This window comes from Canis lupus, chromosome 25 (assembly GCF_011100685.1).
Source record: "Canis lupus familiaris isolate Mischka breed German Shepherd chromosome 25, alternate assembly UU_Cfam_GSD_1.0, whole genome shotgun sequence".
Classification (NCBI taxonomy): Eukaryota; Metazoa; Chordata; class Mammalia; order Carnivora; family Canidae; genus Canis; species Canis lupus.
The window spans coordinates 30,426,978-30,454,708 of NC_049246.1; the positions used below are offsets into that span (position 1 = coordinate 30,426,978).

Consider the following 27,731-nt stretch of genomic DNA (forward strand, 5'->3'; position numbering starts at 1 on the left):
GCTCGTAGCCTAAGTGACCAGTGTCTGCTGGGCAGTCATAGAAAGTCTCTTCAGCTAAAGAGCTCATTAGGCCTGGCTGTTCATCCAGTGCAGTGAATTGGGGGTGGAGCGCGGGGCAAGAAGCACCTAGTGCTGGAGACGTGCTGCCTGTCAACGAGACAGCATGCTCGAGAAGCCCTGAGTCGAGTGCTGCCCCTCAGAAGATGGCCTTTTTCCTCAGGGGCTTCTGCATCAGCTCGGATTAACCTTACGTGTAAAAATATAAAGATGAGGAGAGACACACTTATGCAATGTCTACCATGTGCCTGTTGAAGGACTGAAATTTTGTGTACTGTTGAGGCTATTAGGAAGCTAGTGCTTAAGACCATCTGGAATGTTAAAATATTGAAACAGGGCCATGCCGGTTGGTACATGCCTGCCACCCTGGCCCCCTGCCTGCGTGCCTGCCTCCTCTAGCACCACTGTCTTATGGATGAGGAAGACAAGGCCAAGTGACTTGCCTGACATCAAGCAGTAAGTCTGGGAACTGGAGTTGGAACCTAGGGCGACTAACTCCACGCTTTGGCACTTGATCACTAGACTACTGGCCCTGTTAGGGTTACAGGCCACTGTCCCATCCTTACTCCTCCCCACTTTATGCTAAACCAACTCAGAGTCTAAGAGAAACCCTCAATCACTGAGCCAGCAAGAAGTTCTCTTAATTACCATACTTGCAGCCCTAAGCATGCCAACAGTTGGGTATCCCCAGTCAAGCATGTGTGACTACCTCAGAGCTCCATTCTTCTGGGAGGTCAGGGCCAAACGGTCCAGAGCTCATGACTCCAGCGCAGGGGGATATCTAGGATCTACCACTCGGGGTCTACCCCATGGTATGCTCCCTCCCTTCCTTTCCTTCACCACCAGTTGTGTTTGCCTTAGCAGTATTCAGGACGCATGGAGCTACTGCCATCACCATGGAGGTCCCTCGCTAAGAGATATACCCTTTCCAGGCTTTTCTGAACAATGAGAAAGGAGTATAAGGTGCAGTAGGAAGATTTTGGCTGACATGGGTAGGGGTTGGTGTCCATGGTGGATATATGATGCCGGGACAGCTGTACACAAGCACTCAGTCCCTGAAGATCCTCTGTAAGTTGGACACTGCTGAGTATAGGATAAATTAGATCCCTCTTGGCTAGAGTTATGGGATGAATAATGTCCCCTGAAAGACCTGCTTGGTCTCAAATTCCACCCACATCAACGGTCACTAGATATGAAATGCTATTTCCTTTGAGACAATAATTGGTTTCTCCCCGACCCCTGCCAGGGGTCTATAGTCAAATTTACAAAATGCTAGAAGACCCAGGGATACAGAAGTCTTTTTCTGCAGGATGTTGACCACACAAATACACATGAGAAAGCTCCAAAAGCCTGCTCATCTGAACATTTCACCAATGGAACACCCATAACTATCCCATGGCATAGAGTCTCTCCAAACACTGGCAAATGCTGCTCTAAAGAGCTGGGGACAAAGCACTTACCACTGGGCAGGGGGATGGGGAGATTCAGCTATTGGAAAGGGACCATTTTGAACTTCATGGTCTCCCCAAAGGGGAAACCAATTTCCATTTCCTCTTTTTCTTAACAAGTTCTTAACTCCCTCTGGTTTCCTTTTAGGAGTCCCCTAATTTGCTCTCACAAATGCTCCCATTAAAGTCAAAACATGGGGCAGCCCTGGTGGCTCAGCGGTTTAGCGCCGCCTTCAGTCCAGGGCGTGATCCTGGAGACCCAGGATTGAGTCCCATGTCAGGCTCCCTGCATGGAGCCTGCTTCTTCCTCTGCCTGTCTCTCTGCCTCTCTCTCTTTCTGTGTGTGTCTCTCTCTGTTTCTATAAATAAATAAATAAATAAATAAATAAATAAATAAATAAATAAAAAAAATCTTAAAAAGATAAAGTCAAAACATGGTTCACAAGACACCCCTACTTCATCTACCCTTGAAATGAGTCTATTTTTCTAATAAGGTACTCATAAAAATGGGAATGATGGCAGCCAAATTTTATAGCACATTTGTTTCCATCAGGTGCTGTGCTAGGTGTTTTATGTGGATTCCCTCTTGTAATTCATTCATATTTCCCTTCAGTTAATTCTGCCCTGAGCCACCACCTCTCCCCCACCCACCCTCCTCCAAGAGGAGAGCAGGGTATCTCCTCCCCTGGAAGCAGGTCATATGCGAAGAGAGAGGTAAAGCTGGGAAACAAAGGAGCAAACAGCCAATTCAGGCTCTCCCTCTCTGCTCTGGAGCTAACCTACTCTCTCAGTAGAAGCAGGACCCCTACCACATCCCCGGGACCTTTGAGTGCTCGATAAAGAGAAACAGAAATCAATGAGCCTTAAGCACTTTGTGGATGCTGCGTTGGTCACCCCCATGAAGGTGTTAGAAAAATTACTCTCTGCCACTTTTCCTTTAGCACTCACCACATCTACATACATTCTCACGGAGCTCTCAACAACCTGGACAAACAGGTATTCCTGTACCCCTTCCGAAAAGAGATTCTGGGGGCTCTGAGGAACTAAGTGGTTTACATGGAGCCTCGCGGTGGGCAAGTGGCCAAGCTGTGACTTGAATCCAGGTCCATCAGGCTCCAGAGCCCAATCTCTTTCTGAGGCATCACAGTCCTTCAGCTGTGTAGATAAACACGCAGACCAAGGCTTTTTTTTTTCTTTTAAGTCAGTGAAGGAGTCCCACACTGGAAGCAGGAGGATTGGTTACAAGATAAATATGCCCTGAGACTGTTCCCGTGGCACCTGGGCGCTGCTCATCCTTCACTTCCCAGAATGGTAGCATCTTTTTTTTTTTTTTTTTCCCCCAGAATGGTAGCATCTTGACCTGCCTTCCAGAAGAGTGTTGCCGGATAAAATACCAGATATCCCGTTAAATTTGAATCTCACATAAACAATACATAATGTCTTAGTATAAGTATGTCCCAAATATTGCACGGGCTATACTTATACTTGAAAAATATTCATTGCTTATCTGAAATTCAAATCGGAGTGTCCTGCGTTTTTATTCGCTAAATCTGGCAAACACCGCCCCCCTCCTCCCAGAGTCAGAGGCATGCTGGGAAGTCTCCTGCCTGGCTCTTGGTCCCAAGTGTTGCTCCAACCCGAGTTGCCATGGCAGCCTGAGCAGGCCCTTCTGGAGCTGTGTCTACTTACCTCTCCAGCTTCACCTCGCCCCTGCCCTCTACATGCTCCAAACATGCTGAGCTACTTTCAGTTTCCTGGATGTGTCATGCTGCTTCTGGCCTCAGCTCTTAGCACCCGCTGTGCTCGGTGCCTGTCTTCGTCCCTCTCTCCCACTCTCTGGCTGATTCCTATTGATCCTGCGAGTCTCCGCTTGGCGTCACTTCTGCCAGGAAGTCTTCCCCGGTACCCTGAAGCCTGCCCCCTCCCGTCGCAGCCTGCTGCATTCACTCACCATCCACCGTGCTTCTCCAGGGAGCGGGGGTGGGTCACAGGCACCCTTGGGCCCCCACACCCAGCACCAGCACGTGGCCTCAGGTAGGAAGTCAGCAGATGCTTATTGAATGAATGAACGGATGGCTAGAGACTGTCCAGGCAGAGCTGGAGCTCTTGAATGCAACTACTTCCTTCCTCCCTCCCATCCTTACTCACTTTTTCATCTCTCCCTCCCTCAGAGTTGTGAAAGGCTGGGGCTTGGGTCCACAACCACTCGTCCTGGCCAGGACTCCGGTAAGGAGAGAGCAGCCAAGGCAGGAGAGGTGTCCTCATGCCCCTTACCTGATGGTGCCCTACCGACTGTCCCTGGGGGCTCAGTTCTAGCTACAGGCCAGCCGAAACTTCTCTTCAGCTTCCAAATCCTCCGGGCACGTGCCCCCTCTGTGTGCAAACTCTGCCCCCCTTCTCCCCACCTCTGGCCCCTGTAAGGGAGTCTAATTGGACTGGGCCCCAAGTTTGGGGTGTGGGGAGACGCCAGTGTCAGATGGCTGAGGGTTAGGGCAGGTGGTGGGGCCCGGTGGGCTCAGAACATCACCCATATGTTCCCTGTTCACCCACCCAAGGCTTTGCCCACGCACAGCCTGACAGCAGGAGAAGGCGGCACAGAACTTAACCCTTTCGTGGAATCTGGAAGGTAGTTTCACAAAGAGCCAGTGAGCAGCCAGTGGGAACTTTAACCCCCAAACACACACACACACACACACACGCACACGCACACTCACACGCACACACACGCTGGAGTTGCGCCTCTGTGCCCCTCCCAGAGCCCTGCTGGCTTCCAGTCCGGGCTTGATTTCGAAGATGCCCTCTAGGAGGGCAGGAAGTCCGTGCCAGGGCAGTGGGGTGTGCTGGGAATGGGACCAGGGTGGGGGCGCCGAAGGGCACGAGGACAGGGGACAGGGCGGGACGCAGGCAGCGGCTCTGAGGAAGCACCTGAAGTCGGACTGGGGAAGCCCTGCTGGGCGCCCCGAGCCCCAGAGGCGGGTGGCGGGTGGCGGGTGGCGGGTGGCGGGTCCGAGCCTTCTCATCACCACCCGGAATACGGTAGCAGGACAAAGAGCGTCCAGTTAACTCCGCAAGTCGACGTGCGGCGCCCTGGGGAAGGCCCTGGAGCCCAGCGCGGGGCGCGCCCGCCGCCGCCCCCGGGGCTGCCCTCCCGGGAACTCCCGCGCCGCGCAGGTACCCGCAGCCTCGGGAGCGCCCCCGCCCCGCCCCCCGCCGGCCCCCCCCGCCCCCCGCACCCCCCCGCCGCCCCCAACTTGTGGCTGGGCGCTCCGGCCGGATCGCGGGCGCGGACTCACACGGAGGGAAGCGCCGACTCCGCCGGCTCCCGGTCGGCCAGGTGAGGCGCCGGCTGCGCCGCGGCAGGTACAGGTGGGTCGGGGCGGCGGCAGGTAAGGGGTGCGCGGCCGCTCCGGAGGCCTCTGCTGAGTAACAGGGCTGACAGGTTTGTGTTTTCCCCTCTCCTCCTCCTGGTTAACCACACCCCTGCTGCTCTCCTCCTCACTTCCTTAAAGGGTGGGGTGTGTTGTCTGTGGCGCTGAGCGTGTGCCTGCTCCAGCCTCTTACCATAAACCCTGAAATAGACGCCGCCACCAATTCCCTGGGCTGCACGTGCCCACCTGGGGACCCATCTCCGGAGCCCCGAAGGGGTCTCCGGCCCCTGCGAGCCCTGGGAGCGGCTGACCCCTCCCGATGGCTGCCCCCCTCCCCCCTCCTCCCACTCCACTTGCAGGCTTGTGGAGGCCACTCTTAGAGGTTGGGGTTTCCTCTCCAGCCTCCAGGTAGGTTTCAGAGCGGGAGACTGTTACCTGGCTCCCATAATTTCAGCACCTGTGCCCCTCCAGGTCTCTCCCCTGGAGATCGGGGGACTGTCACCAGGGGTTTGGAAGAACTGATCCAGGTGCTTGTGCTGTGAGAGGGAGGACCGCATGGCTGCCCAAGAATTGTCACAGAAGCGGGGCAGCCTTTACCCAGCCCCATCTCCGTATCAGCTGACTTCGCTGCCCAAACAAAGAGGCTGGTTCACCTCTTTACTCAGTCCAGCTGGACAGTGAAATTCAAGGCAGTGATTCAAGGGCATTTAGAAACCCTTTTTTCCCCTATCGCTAGAAAGATTCCAGACTTTCCCCTGAGTGGGAGGAGGTGAACTGGACCTAGCATAAGGTCAGAAAGCTGGTTTGTCCTCCATGTGCCCCACATCCTCAAAGTTCCTCTCCAGAGCCCCTGCCCAAAACTTCTTCATTCTGGGTTCTGTGAAGGATTGGGATCTCCCACAGTTCTAGAACATGCTATTCACATCTCATCTCACAGGATCTCTGCCCCCTGGAGTTGTGCAGCCATACATGACAGTCCAGCAGACACGACGGCCCTCCCTGACACTACCTCACTCACTAACCCTGAACTCAGTGGATCAGCCACCCCAGGAAAACAATAGAAAAATCCAGCATTTGGTGAACATGTCTAAACGCCAACCACTATTGCTAAGAAAGCATTCGGTTTACATGATTTCATCGAATTTCCCCCATTTTTCTGAAAAGAAAATCAAGACTTAGATTACTTGTCTAAGGCCACAAAGCCGGAGAGTTGATGTTTCTCAAAGTGTGACCAGCAAACTACTTGTAGCTTATAAAATGCAGATACCTGGATGCCAGTGCAGGTTAACTGACAATCAAAATCTCTGAGCCTGAGGCCCATATCCCAACCAAGGCAACTTACAACCCATTGGATAGGAGCTCATAGCCACAACTGCAGGAGCTCCTCCTTGTCCATCCCATTTACCCATTCATGCTGTTCCCAGTACCAAGTAATGCTGACAACCTGCAAAGCAGTCAGAAGGTGTCCAGGGAAAACTTGGCTAGGGTTTGGGGTGATAAGGCAAGTGTGATGGGTAAACTGATGAAGTTAGCAGGCAAAGTATCCCGGAGGACTAAGGGACCAACTGACGCACAAGGAAATTGTCAGAGGGCCTTGAGAAATGGGGGCCCTCCTGTATTCTTGTGCACAGGAATGAGGAGGTGAATGTTGAGCAGTTCAAGGTTAGATACTTGCACTACCTACTGAGGGTCTGTATTGGGCTGGAGGCAGTGGCAACTAAGAAGCACAACTAATCCAAGCTGGTTTAAGGAAAGGTGAGTTTGTGTATGCTGCCTCCATGTGGCCAAATCCATAAACTACAACCTCGCCAGGCCCTAATTTGAGAAAAGTTCTCAGATACTCAAAAATGCCAGAGGATGTTGAATGAATTCTTCAGAGATGTTTCTTTAAAGCTCTGAAACCTAGCTCCTAGCATCGCAGGATAACAGGTTTTTTGTTTTGTTTTGTTTGAATAAAAGCCTTGGGAAACTCTCTGGGATGGATACTCTGTCTGTAGGTCTCCCCTATGTCCTGTCAAGGATTGATCATGAAAAGTTAAGGTGATAGGGTCACACATGTCAGCCTGTTACCGGCCTTTTAATAAACTTCTCAGAAATGCTTCCAGGAGCCTAGAATTCTGTGTAAATGCTCTTTAAAAATTCTACTTATGGATCATTGTGTGTTCTACACTTTGTCTAAGCCAGTAGAGAAGGCTTAGATGCACATAGGAGGGATCCAGTCAAAAAGGAAGATGTGACCTTGGGCAAATGAATCCATATCTCTGAGCTTGTACTTCCTAACCGAGGAGAGTAGAGGAATAAGGACTACCTGCTCTACCTATTTCATAAGGTATTATGATGCCCCAATTGATAGGTATGAAAATAGGGAATCCCTGGGTGGTTCCGCGGTTTAGCACCTGCCTTTCGTCTGGGGGCGTGATCTTGGAGCCCCGGGATTGAGTCCCACATTGGGTTCCCTGCATGGATCCCTCCGCCTGTGTCTCTGCCTCTCTCTGTGTCTCTCATGAACAAATAATTAAAATTTAATTAAAAAGATAGGTATGAAAATATACATACTATGGTGATTATTATGCTATAACACACTATGATTTTATTTTTAGAAATAATAGGAATTAGGGGCACCTGGCTGGCTCAGTCGGTAGAATATGTGACTCTTGATCTCAGGATTGTGAGTTCAAGCCCCATGTTGGGTGTGGAGCCTACTTAGAATAATAATAATAATAGGAATTAAATAGGGCACATTTAGTGGGGAGAGATTACATACGTATCTGCTATACAGATATAATCTGTCAAGTGTTCACTGTGTGACTATAACTTTCATCCATCACCTAATAGGCCTTCACAACAATTCATTGAGGTAGATTACAGTATTCTTATTTTGTAGAAAGGAAAAGGAGGCTTGGAAAAGGTAAACAATTTGTCCACAGCCACACATGTGGGAAAGAGCAGGGCTAAATCTAAACTCATCATTGGCACATAAGGTAAGTCACAGGGGTCTCTCTATTATTGATAATGAAATGAAATAACATAATGTAAATTTATTATTAGAATACATTTCATTTTTGGGTGCCTGGGTGGCTCAGCTGGTTAAGCATCTGACTCTTGGATCTCGGTTCAGGTCATGATCTCAGGGTCATGGGTTCCAGCTTCACGCTGGGCTCCATGCTGAACATGGAGCCTACTTTAATAAAAAACAAAAACAAAGCCAGAATACATTTCATTTTAAAAGAATAGTACGAATAGTGTTCTTTTAAAAGAAAAGTGTTCTGAACAAAAAAATGAACGAACAGTCATAGGCACAAAGACAAAGTAAAAGAAATCCTTCATCACCAAAGGGCATCTACCTCTAATTAAACCAAGTACCACAGGGTTTGCTAGATCACAGTTGAGGCCACCCCCCTCCCCCCAAAAAAAACCCAAACCTCAAAACCATACTGTTGACTTCAAAAGGACTCTATTTCTATCCATGAGGGCACAGCTGGTTGTCCTTTATTCCCTTATAAAAGAATCCCTGATTTTTAGTTGGTCATAGATTGCATGTCCCAGTCTCCTTTGCAGGTATGGCCATGTGATTAAGTTCTGGGCAATGGCTGGTGAGTGGTAGTTATGTGTGCAGCTTCAGGATCATGCCCATCAAGGGAATGGGCAAACCTCTACCATTTCCTTTTTCACTGGCACCAAATGATGGAAACTGGAGCAGCCATCCTGGTCTGTGGTGTTGAGAAATGAAGTCTGGGTCTCTAGTGCCATTCGCCACAATGCTAGTCCTAGACCTGGTCTGGGCCAACTTGAACTTTTACAGGAGAAGGAAAGAAACCCTTCAATTGTTAAGGTTGTTGCATTTGGGGCTTTTCTGTTACCATAGTTTCAAATGTATCTTAATACAGTATCATTCAGCCTATCTTCTTTTGTCTATAAATGAAGGCAGAACCTCAATCTCCTCATCTATAAAATGGGAATAATTTGCTGCAGGGTTGTCGGAAGGACTAGAAATAATACATGTAAATTTCCCTGCTAGTGCCATGGCTCATAGCTGGAGGACATTATATCCTGTTGTAACTTTTAAAAATGTATTCCTGAAATAAAAATAACGGTTGATTTAAAATCCTCCACTGGGGCGACTGGGTGGCTGTTGGTTGAGCCTCTGACTCATGATCTTAGCTCAGGTCATGATCTCAGAGTGGTGAGATGGAATCCTGTGTTGGGCCCCATGCTGGGTGTGGAGCCAACTTTTAAAAAGGGGGGAGGGGAAGGTTTTACCTAAAATACTCCACCACACCCATCCCCCTAAATGTGGAGGAGAGAAGGGAGACCAACATAGCAAATTTGATTACTGGTGTAGGTGGGGGTTCCCTCTCATATTGTGTTTGCTCTCATATTGTGTATGCTGTTCCCTCTCATATTGTGTTTGAAAATGTTCATAGTGAAAAAGTTAAAATAAATAAAATCTTTCCATAGAGGAAAAAGAAATGTATTCCTGGAAATAATCTAAAGTGAATCTCTTTGGGGAAAAATAAAACCATATTAAATCCATTGAGAAATTAATTTTGGGTAACCGAGAGAGAGAGCAGACGGAGAAGTCAGGAGAATTTTATTTTCCTTTTAAAGTCAACAGGCAGAGCCTCAGTGCCACAGAGGCCAGGCAGTTTCCACAGCTCCCCAAGGTGGCTGCAGGGCAGCGGGCTGTAGGTGCTCCTGCAGAGTGCCCGTGTGGAAGTAGAGCCTGCCCTGCTGCTCTGCCCATTTCGAGTCAGCAACATGACTTCTATGACTTTGGCCTTCTTGACTTTCAATCCCTTACTCCCATCTGTGAGTGAGCTCACCAGGTCCCCACAGCTGATGGATAAGCTCTGAAGCAACTGCATGACTGTGTGAGTGAGCCTTGTCTTGCCATTATTGACATCTGCAATTCTAACAAATGTGGATGGCTATCTGTGCCTCGCCCACACTAGGAAGCATCAAGTGGAATTGAGAGCAGGCTGCTACAGGCAGATTGGTTGTTAGCAGTAAGGTCTAAAAAAGAAAAAAAAAATAATAAAGTGCCTAGCAAATGCAAGGACCCTTAAAACATAGGCATCTGTGGCCATTTACAGAACAGAGAGAAACCACCCTACATCCTGTTTAAGTCCTGAGGGCGCCCCTTTTTTACCCAGAACAGCAATTATTGTCTATTTTGGTAAGTCATGAAGGGAAGTTTAAATTATGTCCTGCATCCTATATTTTAGAGGGGAAAAAAATCACACATTTATAAAATGTCTATTCAAAATATTTGCAATAAAATAATTGGGTATTTAAAGAGAAATTTCAGGAACATGGAAAATCCATTTAGGTTTCATTTTGTCAAGAACCAAGTTGTTGCCTGTCTGTACTAGAGTATTTTACCACCCTACCTCTTTCACAGAGTAGCAGCAGTGTGTAGCCTTCACTGGGGACATCCATATAAGGTGTTGAAAGGCCTGAATGTCTACAGAAGCAAGGCAGGGAATATGAGGGAAGGAAGTTAGCTGGATAGGGTCTGTGGCAAACTGGAGAACAAATGTCCCTCCTACAGGGAGCACCTGCTATTCAGCTCAAGTCTACTGCCATGCAGAAGATGCTTAATGTAGCAATGAAGCAAGAGCTTTCTTTTTCTAAAAGCAAGAGACAATCAACTGTCCAGAAAGAGATTAATAACTCTATTTACCATAGTATTCAAAAGAGGAAAATACTTAGGAATGAGCCTCATGAAGGAGGCAAAAGACTTGCATGCTGAAAACTACAAAACATTGCTAAAGGAAATCACAGGACACAAATAAATGGAAAGATAGTCTGTGTTTATGGATTGGAATACCTGATACTGTTGTGAAGATGTCAATACTACCCAAAGTGATCTACAGATTTAGTGCAATCTCTATAAAAATCCCAACAACATTTAATGCAAGAAAAAAAAAATCCATCCTAAAATTTATAGGAATCTTAAGGGACCCTGATGGTCAAATGATCTTTACAAAGAAGAACAGAGTTGGAGGTCTCACACTTCTAGATTTCAAAACTTATTACAGTATAATAATGAAAACATGTGGTGCTGACATGAAAACAGACATAAAGACCAATGGAAGAGAAGAGAGACTCCTCAAATAAACTCTTGTGTATAGAGTTGAATGATCTTCAACAAGGATGCCAAGGCTAGTCAATGATCTTCAACAAATGGTGCCAGGAAAACTGGATATCCACATGCAAAAGAGTGAAAGGGGACCCCTCCCTTATACCATATGTAGAAATTCAAAATGGAAGGGCTCCTGGGTGGCTTAGCTGGTTAAGTGTCCAATTCTTGGTTTTGGCTCACATCATGATCCCAGGGTTCTGGGGAGCACTGGGCTCTCTACTCAGTGGGTAGTCTGTTTCCCCTCTCTCTCCCCCTCTGCCCTGCTCATGCATGCTAATAAATAAATCTTAAAAAAAAATTAATCCAAAATGGATTGAAGACCTATTCGTAAGACTTAATACTATAAAGCCTTAGGAAAACATTAGAGAAAAAGCTTCATAACACTGGATTTGGCAATGGTTTCTTGGATATGCCATCAAAAGGCAATAAAAGTAGAAATAGATCAGTCGGACTACATCAAAATAAATAATTTCTATGCATCAAAATCAACAAAGTGAAAAGGCAACCTACAGAAAGGTAGGAAATATTTGCAAGTTATATATCTGATAAGGGGTTAATACCCAAAAGGTAGAAAAAACTCATACAACAACAAAAAATTATCTAATTTAAAAATCGGCATCACATCCAATAGAATGCCTACAATAAATAGAAAAGAATAAGTGGAGGCCAAGATGTGAGGCAACTGGAACCCATTTGCACTACTGGTGAGGATGTAAAATGGTGCGGCTACTATGCAAAATAGTATGGCAGTTCTTCAAAACAGTAGAAGTAGAATTACCTTTATGATTCACAGCTTCCACCTCTGGGCTTATATCCAAAAGAATTGAAAACAGAGCTTCAAAGAGATGTTTATGCACTCATGTTCATAGCAGCATTATTCACAAGAGCCAAAGGTAGGAGCAACACAAGTGTCCATGGATGGATGAATGGATAAACAATGTGTTCTATCCACACAATGGAATATTATTCAGCTTTAAAGAAGGAAGGAGAATCTAACACAGGCTGTAACATGGATGGACTTTGAGGACGTGATACTAAGTGAAATAACCCAGAACAAAAAGACGAATGCTGTATGATTCCATTTATATGAGGCACCTAGAATAATCAAATTCATAGAGACAGAAAGTAGTCTGGTTGGTTGCCAAGAGCTGGGGGAAGGATGGGACAAGATCTGTTTAACAGGTAAAGTGTTTCAGTTTCGCAAGATGAAAGGCTATGGGTACTGATTATAGACCAATGAAAATATACTTACCATTACTGGACTGTACATTTAGAAATGTTTAGGATGGTAAATTTTATGTTTCTTTTAGCACAATTAAATCTTTTTAACTGGGGGAAAAAAAAAGCAAAGGTAGAAATCTGACTAATGTGAAATCTCCTGATTTGCAAATGTTTGCAACTGTCCTGAACCTAAAGTTACCTACCTAATGGCAATTTTCCCCTCTTTCATAATACATAGCCAAGTCTCAAATACATCTCAGTGACCATCCCTCCACTTCTGTGACTCAGGTAAATCCTGACTGGTTCAAGGCAACCATAGTGGTCATATTCTTCTTGCCAGTGATGCATTCAGAGGTGGGCGTGTGACCCAGTTCTGACCAACAAGATGTGAGAAGTCTTCTGAAGGGTTTTAGAAAAGGTTTCTTGGCTCTGAAAATGAGACATACTAGAGAGAAGTGGCCCTATTCCATTTATGGACATTGGCTGATATCAGGATAGGATGCCTGGAGCTGTTGCAGTAATTTTCCAACCGAAAGGAAGCTATAGGCAGACATTCAAGATGGAAAGAATCTGGGTCTCACTGTCTTTGGGTTGGACATAGCCTTCTTACTGCTAGACTTTCAGTTATATAAGATTCGGTTATATAAGATTATCCATCCTCTTATTGTTTAATCATTTTGAGTTGCATTTTAAAAGTTGAGGCTTACCAAATGTCCATTGATTATGAATGGATAAAGAAGTTGATATATATATATCTTTTTTTTTAATTTTTATTTATTTATGATAGTCACAGAGAGAGAGAGAGGCGCAGAGACACAGGCAGAGGGAGAAGCAGGCTCCATGCACCGGGAGCCCGATGTGGGATTCGATCCCGGGTTTCCAGGATCGCGCCTTGGGCCAAAGGCAGGCGCCAAACCGCTGCGCCACCCAGGGATCCCCTATATATATATCAATAGTGATATATATATATCACTATTAGCCGTAAAAAGAATGAAAGTTTGCCATTTGCAATGATGTAGATGGAGCTAGTGTGTATTATGCTAAGCAGATTAAGTCAGTCAGAGAAAGACAAATACCCTATGATTTCATTCATATGTAGAATTTAAGAAACGAAACACGTGAACATAGGGGGGGTGGCAAAACAGAGAGGCAAACCATAGAACAGACCCTTACCTATAGAGAACAAACTGAGGGTTGCTGGAGGGGAGGTGGGCAGGGGGACAGACTAAATGGGTGTTGTGATGAACCACCACATTCTACCCCTGAAACCAATATTACACTATACATTAACTGGAATTTAAATAAAAACTTGAAACAAAAAAAAAATAGAAGTTAGAGTTTAGGTCATAAATGATAAATTATACAGAGGGGAAAAATATGTGGATCAAATAAAAGAAGTCTTCAACAAAATCTGACCCAGAGGCAGGTGATTTACTACCCTAGCTGTATCCCTAATAGCTTACACGAACACTATTTCTTATAGAAGTCCTCTTTGCATTATTCAAACTAAATCAGAGCTCCTTTCTTCCTTTTTTCCCCAGGTTCAGGCTTCAGAGAAGTCCCAGGCCATCAATGGTGTCCCTATCAAGCATCAGACTACAGTAATATCCTCAAAGACTTCCATGGTATTTCTGTTGAATAAGTTCAATCATGTCTGCATCTCTGGTTGCCTATTTCTGGAAGTGGCTTTTGTAATTGCCAGCTCTGCAACTGCTGCATTCAGCGACCATTGTACATAATATTATCCCTGTAATATTCTGATATGAAATCTACTTTTCAGATATTAACAGAGCCACTCCAGCTTTGACTCCTGTTAACATGGTACGTCTTTTTCTATCCTCTTAACTTATATGTATGCTTATATTTAAAGCGGGCTCCTTTTAGGCAACATACAATTGGGTCTTGATTTTCTCTTAAAAATCTAATCTTGTTAATCTAATCTGTCTTTTATTTGCAAGAGTCACTTTCTAGTCTACGGATTTAAAAAGAAAAAAAAAAACAATTCACCCATCTTTCTCCTAGGAATTTTTTTCTCTAACACATTTGAAGAATAGTTGTCATTCCTTACATACATTTTCATGGTTATAGCAGGGGTCAGGAAAGTGGCAGTGCCCAGCAAGAATGCCTGGGGTAAAGGACAGAGACAGCCAGTGGACTTTTGCATTAATTTAGTAGGTATAACAGAGGACCTGAACCGCAAGGTCCTCTGGGAAAGTTCCTTTCTACTGAAAGAAGATACAGAAGCTGGTGACAAATTGTTTATAGTCACTAAGATTTCTCTTTTCTGGTCTCTGGGTATTAGTCACCCTTTATACCAAAATTATGCAAAGGATAAAAAAGTTCAGAGTGTCTGCACTGAGCCACTGGAGCATTTATCTGGACCTTTCCTTTTATGGTTGAGGAAGAGGAAGTCAGAAAAGTGCCCTGGGTCATCCCTCCAGCTCATGGTGGGGCTTGGAATAGAACCAAGTCCTTTCTGATTTCCAGAAAGCCTGGAGAACCTCATTGGTTCTCATTGAATGCTAAGTTTTGTATTGTGCTTAAAGAAAATAAAACCTATTTAATTTCTACTTTTTTTTTTTTTTAAGATTTTATTTATTCATTCATGAGAGACACAGAGACACAGGCAGAGGGAGAGGCAGGCTCCATGCAGGGAGCCGGACGTGGGACTCTATCCTGGGACTTCAGGATCAGGCCACGGACTGAAAGCGGCGCTAAGCCGCTGAGCCACCTGGGCTGCCCTAATTTCTACTTTTCACCCGTTTTGATTTGCGGCCCCACTTAAGAGTGTGAGAAAAACAATGACAAAACAAACAGGTAAAACCACGCAAGAACATAATGAAACACACAGATAACAAACAGATGGACAGGGCACTGGGATACACAGATAAGAACTCAGTGACAGAAAAGGAAACTAGAAAACGTGATTCCCAGGGAGGTACCTGGAGTGCAGGGTTAATAGCCCCATCTTGTGGCCGTTTCAGACACTGCCTCCAAGGCTAGGTTTTGAGTCCCTCTATTAACTCCAGATCTGATCTAGAACAGTGGGCTGCAAGCTTCTTTTTTTTTTGGGGGGGGGGGGGGGGGGCGCAAGCTTTACAGTACGTGGATATCACTTGGAGAGCCTGTCAAAAGTAGATCAAAGTGGGCCCACGAATCTGCGCTTTTAGAAAGCTCCCAGGTAATGCAGGAGGGCCGTGAACCTGGTGTGAGAAACACTGAAGGAGGCAGCAACTGGTGGTGTTCATCGCCCTGGCATTGTGGCAGAGCGGCTGCTCTGAGGAAAAGTCTGGAAGACAACTGTCAAGACCTGTCAAAGGACTGAGATTTTGGCCTGCTTGCAAATTGACACCGTGGCCTGTCAAAGGTTCAAGAATGCTGGTAGGGGAGACTCCCGGACCAGAGACAAAGCAGCTCGATACTAACAGGCAACGGCGATCCGAGAATTATTTGGGGCCACTTTTCTGAGCCCCGATTCCCAGAAGCCGAAGTGATGAGGGCCATGGCAGGCTGCCTCATACAAGAGGAATTAGAAGGTCAGGGAGACTCATTCTTTCATCACAGGGATTAGGTCGGCCAGATCAGGGGATCCCTGGGTGGCTCAGCGGTTTAGCGCCGCCTTCAGCCCCGGGTGTGATCCTGGAGTCCGGGGGTCGAGTCCCACGTCGAGTCCCACGTCGAGTCCCACGTCGAGTCCCACATCGGGCTCCCTGCATGGAGCCTGCTTCTCCCTCTGCCTGTGTCTCTGCCTCTCTCTCTCTCTCTCTCTGTGTCTCTCATGAATAAATAAATAAAATCTTTAAAAAATAATTAAACTGATAGAAAAAGTCCTCAAGAAAGCCTGACACGGAAATACTTTTGAGAGGAATGAAAACAAAAACAAAACATACCAGAACTTATGGGAAAGAGCAAAAGCAGGGCTCAGAAGGAAATTTATAGCTGTGATAGCTGTGATGTCTGCATTAAAAAGGACGAATGAGGGAATGCCTGGATGGCTTCAGCGGTTCGGTGCCTGCCTTCAGCCCAGGGCCTAATCCTGGAGACCCGGGATCGAGTCCCACATTGGGCTCCCTGCACGGAGCCTGCTTCTCCCTCTGCCTCTCTCTCTCTCTCTATGTATAAATATCTGTGTCTCCCATGAATAAATAAAATCTTAAAAAAAAAAAAAAACAAAAAAAGGACGAATGATCTCAAATCAACGCCTTTGGCTCAGGGCGTGATCCTGGAGTCTGGGGCAGTCCCACGTCGGGCTCCCTGCATGGAGCCTGCTTCTCTGTGTGTGTGTGTGTGTGTGTGTGTGTCTCATGAATGAATTAAAAAAAAAAAAAGATCTTTGCCTGGAGGGAGGCATTCCAAAAAGAGGCAGTCCGGGCTCAAAGAGGGAAGAATGACACACGGAGAACGGTCTTCCAACAGACTCCGGGCACGCGGACGCATCAGGGCAGAGGCCGGGTACCTGCGGGGAGATCACAGCGAGGCATCACCGGGAAGGGCTGGGGCGCCGGGGCCGGGGGCTGGGGCGCGGCGGGCGCAGGTCCTGCGTCAGGCCCTTGCTCCGTTTGAACGGGGCGTCCGTGGCGGGACCCCCCTTCCCCTGCCCCTCCCCCTGCCCCTCCCCCTCCCCCGTCACGTAGACGAGACACGACCACCGCTTTACTCACTAGGAAACGGCTTCGGAAAGGACTGAGCGCTGCCCCCGTGTGCAGCCGCGGGACGGGGAAGGGGTTTTGGGGCGGTCTCTCGGCGAGCCGCTCCTCTCACCTGTTTGCTCCTCGCCCCAGGGGGCAGGGGTCAGGGGTCAGGGGGCAGGGGTCAGGACCAGGACGGCCGAGCTCAGGGAGCCTCCAAAGCAAGGGTGGGGCACGGGTCCTCACGGCCCGGCCTCCGCTTCGCAGCCACGAAGCGCACGGGTCGCCCTTGTCCAACCTGCGGGCATGAAATTTCCCGGGACTGGTTGAAGAGGAGGCTCCAGAACTTCACGGCGCAGTTCAAGTCGGAAACAGGTTTCCGGTGACACGGAAGCCCTACCGCACAAACGGGGAGTTTCCTTCCCCCGAAACCGGGTCGGACCGGCGGGGACCGGCGGGGACCGGCGGGGACCGCAGAGCGCAGGGATCCACCCCGCGCTTCCGGGCTTTCCCGCGCCGAGCGGAACTGGGGCGGAGCCTCCAGAGCGCGCCCCGCGCGATTGGCCGGCGCCGCCGTCGCTCAGCGCTCCGAGCGGAAGGGGCGGAGCTCCGCTTAACCGCGGGGTCCCGGAGCTTGCAGGCGGGTGGGAGGGGCCGGAGCGAAAGTTGCGGGCTTGGGGACCGGGGGCCGCCGCTATGGAGCTGGGCCCCGCCGTGTCCCCCGGGCCTTCCCGCTCCTTCAAGGAAGGAGCTGCTCTGCGCCGTCTGCTACGACCCCTTCCGCGACGCCGTGACTCTGCGCTGCGGCCACAACTTCTGCCGCGGGTGCGTGACCCGCTGCTGGGAGGTGCAGGTGGCGCCCACCTGCCCGGTGTGCAAGGACCGCGCGGCCCTCGCCGACCTGCGCACCAACCACACCCTCAACAACCTGGTGGAGAAGCTGCTGCGCGAGGAGGCCGAGGGCGCGCGCTGGGCGGGCCCCCGCTCCCCGCGCCTCTGCCGCCCGCACCGCGGCCAGTTCAGCCTCTTCTGCCTCGACGACAAGGAGCTGCTGTGCTGCTCGTGCCAGGCCGACCCCCGGCATCAGGGGCACCGCGTGCAGCCGGTGAAAGACACCGCCCACGACTTTCGGGTAAGAGCGGCAGCGCGGGAGGCGGCCGAGCGCGCACGTGGCAGCCGGGGCCGGCCCTGGACCTCCGCGCCCCGACCCCCGCGGCCAGGACCCTCAGCGCCCTGCAGAGGGGTCGGCCCAGGGGGCTTGGGGTGGGGGAAGAAAGAACGTAAGCAGGAAGTGTGGAAGCGGGTTACCCGATGCTCCCAAGACGGCCCCACCCGCTTCTGAAGGGCTGAGACCGCGCACCCTTAATGCCCTTCATGCCAGCAGGGTGCGACACGGCCGGCTTGAGGGGGACAGGTGTGGGCCACGCCCGAGAATCCTGGGGCTGCGCACATTTAGAGGTGTGGGAATCCCAGACCTGGCCAGGGATGCGGAGCCCTAAGATCTCCCCAAAAGAGGTCACGTACTTCCCCAGGCCGGCCCTATGTATTGTGCAGGAGTGGAGAGGCTCTTGGCCTTGGCCCGCCGGCTTACTCTGAGTCACTCCCAGCGCTCCGATGTCTATAGCCCCTGTGGCTATAATAAAGTGAGCAACTTACAGGGCGAAGTAACGTGGAGAATACTTTGGTATACGAAGGAAAAGGGATCAGAAAATAAGGATTTGCCAACTTGGGAGTTTTCAAAAATTTTGACTTTAGACCATATTTTTTTTTTTTTTGCCATTGTGATCCAGAACACCCAAATGTAAGTATCAGTGGAAACAAAAATTCTGTGAAAATGTCTATTGTACTCTGGCGTTTTCTGTTATTTTATATTTATGTATTGTTCTATTTTTAGAAATTGCATGGAATGTGAAACATTAATTTATTTCCTCACCTACTAATGCTTGGGTCAGACCCGCTGGTCAGCTGGTAGGAAGCTGAGTGTATTGAAAAGGAGGCACTGCAAGAACCCTTAATGCCTAGTCTCCAGACATATATATTTTTTTTTTAATGCCTTTCTTAAGAAATATCTAAAGTTAGAGTTTCATGGACATCTTGACAGAGTTCAGGTGAAGGGGAATGCCACCAATATGCTTACTACATGATTACTACAGTAGCTTGCCAAAGGGATAACCCTATAACTCCTGTTGCCTTATTTGTTTAACAGTGGTCCACAACAATGCTTTTCCCCATTCCCACTGGCAGAAGTGCCAGGTCCTGATTTGGGACAGCTAAAGTAAGTGCTGGGCGTTCTGGGGGCTGGGACCGAGGTAGGGGGGCACACCATGGATCAAGTCATGACTAATCACCATGGGGCTGGCACAGGTACAGATCAGGACGATGGGCAGGGGTCAAGGCCAAGAGCACTAAGGCAGAACCCCCAGGCCTGGCTAATCCAGGATTTAAGATCAGCGAGTCAGGTGTCAGGAAGCACATATGGTCTAATGACAACTTCATGTTCCTTCAGCAGATGCCTTGTGCTGCTAGGTCCCAGGGATACTGCAAGGCATGAGATAAACAACAATTCATACCTTCAAGGAACTTCAAGCAGAGGTCTGAGGGATGAGGAGGTGTTAGCCAGGTGAAGAGGTTGAGGGAGGGTATTTCAGTCAGAGGCGGCAGCATATGAAAGGTCCAGAAGCTGGGAGGCTTGCTTTTCTAGGCACTAAGAATTTGGAAATGCAGAAGCAGCCATGAGGCCTTGGACTCAGGCTTTATTCTAAAGACTGTAGGGAGCAGTAGGAGATTTTTTTTTTCTTTTAAATCTTATTCATTCATTCATTCATTCATTCATGAGAGACAGAAAGAGAAAGAGAGAGAGAGAGAGAGAGAGAGAGGCAGAGACACAGGCAGAGGGAGAAGCAGGCTCCATGCAGGAAACCTGATGTGGGACTCGATCCCAGGACTCCAGGATCATGCCCTGGGCTGAAGGCAGGTGCTAAACCACTGAGCCACCCAGGGATCCCCAGTAGGAGGGTTTTTTAAGCAGGGTTATGATGCCGTCAGATTGATGGGCACCCAGGGCGACATGCAAGGAGGCAGGGAGTCTAGTCCTAAAAGATTGAAGGAGAATGCAAGCTAAGTGTGCTCAGCCTGATGCAGGATGCAACTCATTCAGCATGTTAGACAACTATGTGCTATGTTGTGTTCTGGGACCTATTAGGGGCGCTGAGGCTGCTGAAGTAAGACGGAGCCCTCACTCTATGGAGCTTATAGGATAGCAGGGGGCGTCAGACAGTATATGGACAAGTTGTAGTTCTGCGTGACTGGGCACAGAGCAGTATGAGAAGGCTGGAGAGGTGAGACGAGGCCGGAGGGGCTTCCGTCCTGTGCCGTGGGGGGCCTTAAAAGCTTTTAAATAGGGACTTTTAGGAAGAGAGGAGACATGCTTTAGAAAGATCAGTTTGGCAATCATGTGAGGAATTTGACAAAAAGAGGCATCATACTAGCCAGCAAGAGTAATTGTACTATCCAGCACTTTTTGAGCACTTACTGCGTGCCAGGTGCTTTTGTGTGTTTACACATCAACAAATTTAATCCTCACAAAAACCCGATGTGGTTGCATATTAGTTTCCTGTTGCTGTTGTCATAAATTGCCACAAACATGTCAATTTGACATGGCACAGACATATTTTCTCAGAGTTCTGGAGGTGAGGTTAGAAGTCCTAAAATCAAGGTGTTGGCAGGGCTATGTGCCTTTTGGAGACTAGGCTTTATCCAGCTTTTAGAAGCTCCTTCCTCTGTCTTTAAAGCACATCATTCCAACTTCTGTTTCTGTTGTCCATTGCCTTCTCTGACGGACTCTACTGACTTACTCTTATAAGGACCTTCTGATGACATTGAGCTCACCTAGACAATCCAGGATAATCATCTTAAAATCCATAATGTAATCACATCTATAAAGTCCCTTTTTGTCATATAAATAATACAGTCACAGAATCTAACTTTTAGGGTGTGGACATCTTTATTCAGCTTGCTACAGGTAGGTACTACTTCCCCCATTTTACAGACAGTGACCCTGTGTCTCAGGTTAAGTAACTTGTCCAGAGTCACAGAGCGAGTACAACAGAGTTCCTTGGGGCCTTGTTCAGCCCCTACTCTGGCCATGGACTTGGAGAGAAACTTCTCTGGTCCCCGGTTAAAACCTTCCCTCCTGGCTCTCTGTTCTGGTAGCTGTGAGGGCAACTGACGATGTGTGGGTTTTGAAGAGGCCTGAATGGATAGGAACCACTATCCTTCTGTGTGTGTGTGGCACTGTAGGTTCCGTAGAGAAGCCCCTGGCTTCTTTGAGTCAGATAGGCATCACTAAATAATAATCCCACAGTTTTACAATTTCAGACCGACATCTTGTGAAGGACAGTATAGGAGCTTATAGACTGCTGTAACAAGAAAGCCCACTCTTGTCTGGTGGGAAGTGATTTTCAGAGACCAGAAGGCTCAGGAGGAGTTGGCTAAGGGAGGGGCAGCAAGCAGCGGGCGCAGGGCCAAGGGCAGGGTACGCAGTAGTCCAGAGACGTCTGGATAAGGAATGAAAGTGTCCCGGACAGATCCCAAGGGGCATCAGGCCATGTTAAAGATCTGAGATTTTGTCCTAAGTACTGATGGGAAGGACCTGCTGAGATATCCAAACCAGAGCACAAAGTGGTTGAACCAGAGCGCTGGAATGCATGTTGGAGCTTGAAGGGACATCTTCTAGCACATGTTTCTCAACTTTGAATAATGTACCCATTCTTCTTAAAGAAGAACCTGTTCCAACACTGCATCTTAAAACATATTCCATACATATAAATACTAAACTAGTTTAAATGCCTCTTGTTGCACACAGAGGCAACAACAAAAGTTGAGATTAAGCACAAACAAAACTAAAATCAATTCAGGTCTAAAGTACTCATCACAAGACTTTATTTTGCTTAAATGAAAGCATTGCTCTTGGTGGCTATGAGGCTTGTCTGGCAATAGTTGTGAGACTCCTTTACTGTCTTCTAAGTGATTATTTGATTTGGCAGCCTAAATTTCCTTCATTAAACATCCAAAACTTTTCCTGTGATACACTTGGCCTTCATTTGGATCTAGCACCTCCTTCACACATTAAGTGAATTTCCATTCTTTGCTTATTAGACCAAGACAATGAAAGTAGTATAGATTGGTGTCAAGGAAGTTGTTAACAAATACAAATGCTGGCACCAGAGTTGGAGGAACTGAAAGCGTGTGTCAGCACTGTTTACAAGGTGATGCAGAAATGGTTTACCTTAGTTTCAGGGTTTTTTTTTTGTTGTTGTTGTTGTTGTTATTATTGAATGAAAACGCTAATTGAGAACTTCCTTGGAAAACTTGGAGATTCCCGAATACATAAGCCATGGAGCACTGTGGGGAGATGATTCCATTTCACTAGTGAGAAGGCAGAAACTTGGAGAAACACAGCAGTTCATGGCGGTGATGGGGAATGGGAAGGGTACATCTAGGATCAGAACTTGTATTTCCTGACTCCCAGTCTGGCGTTTGCTCTGCCTCGCATCTTGAAGACAAGGCTGCCTGGAACACCTGCCAAATCCCAGGCCTTGAACTGCCTTGTCCAGACCCCTTCCTCACGTGGAGTGACTTGAGAGCCAATCTCTGCCCTCCAGCCTCCTGTACCAACCCCAATCCATTTCCCATCTGAGGTTCCCTTCTTAAAATCAGTCTGGCTGAATCTTACCTCAGGAATATTCCATGTTTTCCTTAAGTTTTTCCTCCCTACCTCCCTGACATTTCTTTTCCCCAAACTCACTCCCATCTGGATCCCCCTGCTTATGTTCTGGGTACTACTACATCCAAGTTGTGTGGAAGACATTTACTGCCTGCTTAATAAGGCATGTGCCCAGGGGGCAGGGTGGGAGCTTATTGAACACTGCTCACTGAGGCTCCTGAGTTAGGGGACCCCGGCACTAGGCATCATGTTGGACCCGTGCTTCAGGAGGAGGCCTGAACCCCAAGGAGGAAAGAGAGAACAGGAGACTGGGTTGGAGTTGGATAAGAAAGGGACCTGGGCAAGATCAAGTTGTCTTGGATGCATTTATGCTATCCATTTAAGAAAACTAGAGAATAACCAGTAGGAGAGAGAAATTACCCACCACTAAGTGGCATTTAATAGTAGTGAGAGCCAAAACATGCCTGATGTGCTCTTGTAAGCACTTTATGTGGATGGACCAGTGGGAACCTCACAGCAATCCTGCACGCTAGGTAGTCTCCTCTCTCTTGCTCACATGAGGAAGGAATTTGCTCAGAATCACATGCTACTAAACAGAGGAGTGGGGATTTGAACTTGGGAGGCCAAATGCCAGAGCTCTTCACTGCTGTGTCAATTTGCCTAAAAACAAATGTTTGAAATAGGTAGGAAAAATGGTTAGAGGCCGATCCTGGAAACCCTGGTGATGGGCTTAGGTAAGCATGAACAGAAAACTACATCTTCATCTTTACGGTGAAGTTTAAGAGTCTGTAGAACCTTTCATAACTTCATTTTTAAGGTATGGAGCCTGACTGCGAGCCAGTGAGAGAGCAAGCTTTTGCCAGAGTTCTCACCAGTGGTTAACAACAAAGACAAAGGTATAAATCAGGTCTCCTAACTTTGAGTCCAGGAGGCAGTGTGGTATAGGGGAAACAACACAGGCGTTTGATGTACTTCTTGATTGGGTGGCTAGGTAGTTGAGCATCTACTCTGCTGAGACCTGGGGAGATGCATGGATAGGACACTTTCTACCCTTGCAGGGCAAGCGTCCATTCTTTCTGCAAAGGTTCATTGGGCACCATTCTGCTGGCCCAGAGGACTTACCCTTTCTTGGAAGCCTGAAGCCTTTCCTGGAAAGTGAGTTGATTACCTAGGGTACTAAGTGGGACGATAGAGGTGTACCTAAGAACTGTGAGAGCACCTGACCTCTACTGGGGAGATAAAAATGCCTCTCTGGAGGAAGTGAAAAGAGCCTGAGCTGAATTTTCAAGGCCATGTTGAGATAGTTGGGTGGTGGTGCAGACGGGAATTGGTCAGAAGTGACAGCATACGTAGTAGGGCCTTGGAGGACAGAAAACCTGTCTTGGGCTGGATAGCCCTGACTACAGACATGACTAGCACTTTGATAGGTACCGCAGGGGTGCTATGACAATCTTGGGAAATAATATTTATTATTTTTCTTATCTACACCTGTCTCATTTACTGTTATACCATGTAGCACTTGTGTTAATGGACATTTTGGATAAAACAATTTTGTAAAATCCTTAGGGTATTAAATATACTATTGGAAAATTTTGCTTAAGGAATCAAATTGTAATTTTTAAAAATAAACAATGTAGACTATATAATCACATTCAGAATCCTTTAGTGTAAATAAAAACTCTCTGTTTTGCATGTTTATAAATAAGTAATCCTGAGTGTGGTAATTTGAAACTAAAATCAGAGCTCATTTGGTGTTTTGGGCTTGGGGTCTGGGCGATGCTCCACATGTGTCATGGGCCATTTAGCTCCATCCAGGGCAGTGATGATCCATATTTGTCCTGACAGGCTTCACACCAGAGTTCCCTCTAGTCAGCCAGCAGCTTCTGCTCATTCAGGGCACTCTGGACTACATGCAGTCCCTGAATGGTCCGTCCAAGTGGTTACAAGTATGTTTAAAATCAGAATATCTAAAGCAAACATGAAAAGTGTATTGTTTAGATTCATTTGAATTTACACTTTTTACATGCAGTATTTCCTAGATTAATCACTAAATGCATGGAAAGGGAAAAGGTGGAATAAAACATGCATAATAAAACCCCAAAAAGGGAAAGGAAGAACTGAACAAGTGGGTCGAATAGCACAGAACAAGTTGGTAGGTTTAAAAGCAAATGTATTGAGTAATTATGTTAAATATTTCAGTTGAATGACAAAAGTTGCCATATAGGGAAACAACCCAGTTATGTGCTACTTAAATATGGTAATATTTAACCATGTTTAAATATTTAATATCACATATTTAAATATGTGACAATAGATGATGAAAGTACATTTGTTGAAATTCAGTATATGATTTAAAAAATTAGCAAACTAAAAAAAAAAAAAAATTAGCAAACTAGAAAAGAAGGAAACTACACTAATCTGATTAAGGATACCTACTGAAAAACAATAGCCGATACCGTATTTCATGGTAAAACATTGAAAGTTTTCGGGCAGCCCTGGTGATCAGCGGTTAGTGCCACCTTCAGCCCAGGGCCTGATCCTGGAGACCTGGGATCGAGTCCCATATCAGGCTTCCTGCATGGAGCCTGCTTCTCCCTCTGCCTGTGTCTCTGCCTCTCCCTCCCTCTCTCTGTGCCTCTCATGAATAAATATATAAATAAAATCCTTAAAAAAAAAAAAAACATTGAAAGTTTTCTCATTGGGTTCAAGAAAAAAAACAGAAATGCCCATTATGGCCTAATGTATTTAGTTTTGTACTAAAGATCCTAGCTAATTAAGTAAGTCAGGAATCATAAGTAAAATATATAAGGTTAGGAAAGAGGGAAACTACCTTGGCGTAATACACAAATAATATGATTGCATATATCTGCATAGAAATTTATGTTGCAGAGAAAACAAAAAGATATTACAGATAAATTATGGATGTAGCTGAGTTTAGAAGAATGCTGTTTACACAACCAAAATTGACTGTATTTCTTTATATTAGTAGCAAAAATAAAAAAACATTTACAATAGTATAAAAATTGGGTATCTAACAATGAATGTAACAGTGCAACTATCTGGCAGAGAAAAATATATAATTTCATTGAGAGACATCAAACAGTAAGTGGCAAGATATACTATGTTCATAGATGAGAAGACTCAGTATTTAAAGATGTCAGTTTTCTCCAAACTGATCTGTAGAGTCAGTACTATGCAAATCAAAATTCCAATGTGATATTTCATGGAATTTGGCAAGCTGATTCTAATATTTGCATGAAAATTCAAAGGGCCAATGAATGCCAAAACATTCTTTGGAGACATTTAGCTCTTAGTTTATTTTACAGCCACAGAAATGGCTCTGTGATGTTGGCAGAGGACAAACAAACAGTTGGGCCAGGGAAACAAACTAGAGAACTGGAAATAGATCTGTTTGATATATGGTTGAGATGGCCTGTATGTTAGTGGGGAATGTTAGTACTCCAAATAATGGTTGTGAGGCAGGGAGCTCCCAGCTCACACCACTCACAGGATAAACTCCAGGTTAACCATGCAGGACCTAAGTGAGAAAGGAAAGCCATGAGCTTAAAATAAATAATATAGGAGATTATCTTTTTGATCCTAGGATATAGAGGGTTTTTTGTTTTGTTTTGTTTTTTGAGTTTCTTTTAGCAGTTTGGGAGGGGAGGAGGTATTTTTAAAACAAAACCAAGGAGCCCTAATTCTAAAGGAAAAGACTGATAAATTTGACCATATTGAAATTAAATATAAGCGATACAATAGAACATACTTATACATATAACCCATGAAAGACATACATTGCACATTTATAATGAATTCCTACAAACCTGTAGGAAAATGGCAGGCACATCCATTGAAAAATGATCAAAAGATTTGAACAGGTATTTAAAAATAAAGATACAAGTGATAAATAAACATTTTTTCTTAACATCGCTTATGTGGTATAAACTGGTTCAAATGCTTTCGAAAACAGTTTGTCATGATATACTGAAGTTGAAAATACACCTGTGGCCCATTCCTGCCCCCAGAAATATTTTGCACAGAGACAAGTGTACACGTGTGCCAGGAGATGTCTATAAGAAGGTTCATGCTATTTATATTACTTGAAGATTGTAAATGACCCAACTGTCCATGAACACCAGAATAGGGAAGTGATTGTGGTGTGCGGACTACAATTGAACAATGAATAGTAAACTTACATACAATAACATTTGAATCCTACAAACCTAAATATTAAGGTAAAAGGAAACAGCACACAAAAGAATGCATACCGAATGGCTCCATCAATATAAAGTTCAAAACCAGGCAAAACTAAAGTATATTATTTAGATGAGGGATGCATACATGGGTGATAGAACTATAAAGAAAAGCAAGGAAATGTTATACAAATTAGGATCTTTGCTTCCTTCAAAAGGAAAAAGGGAATAAGATTGAGAAGGGACACATCCTGGGCGTGGTTACAGAGGTGTTCAGTTTATAACTACTTAAGACACATTTCTGTGTATTTAAGGCACATTTATGTTTTATGCCAAAGCAAATTTGCCAACAAAAAGAGATTAAAAGGTAAAAAGCAACTCATTAAACCCGAGAGAAATTGAAGGGATTTCACTGAGGAAGGAACGCTCTTGGTAAATGATAAGAAAAGGCTAAAACTGCTGAAGTTTTCATTTTAGAGGCTTCTAAAATTTTGAAGTATAATTTATATTAATAAAATGCATAGATCTTAACTATTGAGTTTGAGGAGTTCTGAGTGTCACGCACACCTTACACTTGCCACCCCAAAGGAACTATAGAACACTTCTCTCACCTTGGAGAGCTCTCCTCTTCCCAGTCAGTCCACCAGGAAGCAACCACCTTCTGATTTTTGTCAGAAAATATTCATGCTGCCTGTTCTTGAGCTTCACATAAATGGAATGACACATACATATCTATTCTTTCGTATCCGGCTTCTTTCCATCAAAATTTATATACACACACAGGTGTACTCATGTTACATGTGCCAGCAGTTCCTTTTTTATTGCAGAGTAGTTTACTGTTATACGAATATACCATAATTTATTCATCCATCTCTTGTTGATGGGCATTTGGTTTGTTTCCAGTTTTGGAATATCCATTAGTTTTTGTTTTTTAAGATTTTAA

General features: G+C 46.1%; 2 protein-coding genes and 2 long non-coding RNA genes across 7 annotated transcripts in view; 1 reads left to right on the top strand and 3 right to left on the bottom strand.

Annotated features, from left to right (window-relative positions):
• The window catches only part of PTK2B (protein tyrosine kinase 2 beta), a 126,737-nt gene extending 121,731 nt beyond the window's left edge, over window positions 1-5,006 (bottom strand). Inside the window, exon 1 of one of the 4 annotated variants that reach the window (XM_038573754.1) lies at window positions 4,799-5,006. The gene's annotated coding sequence lies outside the window, so the exon portion shown is untranslated. Of the gene's footprint in view, window positions 1-3,194; window positions 3,327-3,456; window positions 3,585-4,798 lie in introns of those variants that run through there. The other 3 variants (XM_038573751.1, XM_038573753.1, XM_038573752.1) reach the window with 3 other exon arrangements.
• Window positions 5,007-9,447: 4,441 nt separating this feature from the next.
• Window positions 9,448-16,344, bottom strand: LOC119865943. The gene is made up of 2 exons (XR_005378643.1): window positions 16,130-16,344; window positions 9,448-9,886 (listed from the first exon to the last, which is right to left on the bottom strand). It is a non-coding gene; the product is annotated as an uncharacterized LOC119865943 (long non-coding RNA).
• A 1,219-nt stretch (window positions 16,345-17,563) lies between these two features.
• The window catches only part of TRIM35 (tripartite motif containing 35), a 30,323-nt gene continuing 20,155 nt past the window's right edge, over window positions 17,564-27,731 (top strand). Inside the window, 2 exon segments of the mRNA XM_038573755.1 lie at window positions 17,564-17,614; window positions 17,616-17,999. Of these exon segments, the coding sequence (XP_038429683.1) occupies window positions 17,564-17,614; window positions 17,616-17,999 (435 nt within the window).
• LOC119865944 overlaps window positions 24,258-27,731 on the bottom strand; it is a 29,592-nt gene continuing 26,118 nt past the window's right edge. The window contains exon 3 of the long non-coding RNA XR_005378644.1: window positions 24,258-24,559. This is a non-coding gene — a long non-coding RNA (uncharacterized LOC119865944). The remainder of the gene's footprint in view (window positions 24,560-27,731) is intronic.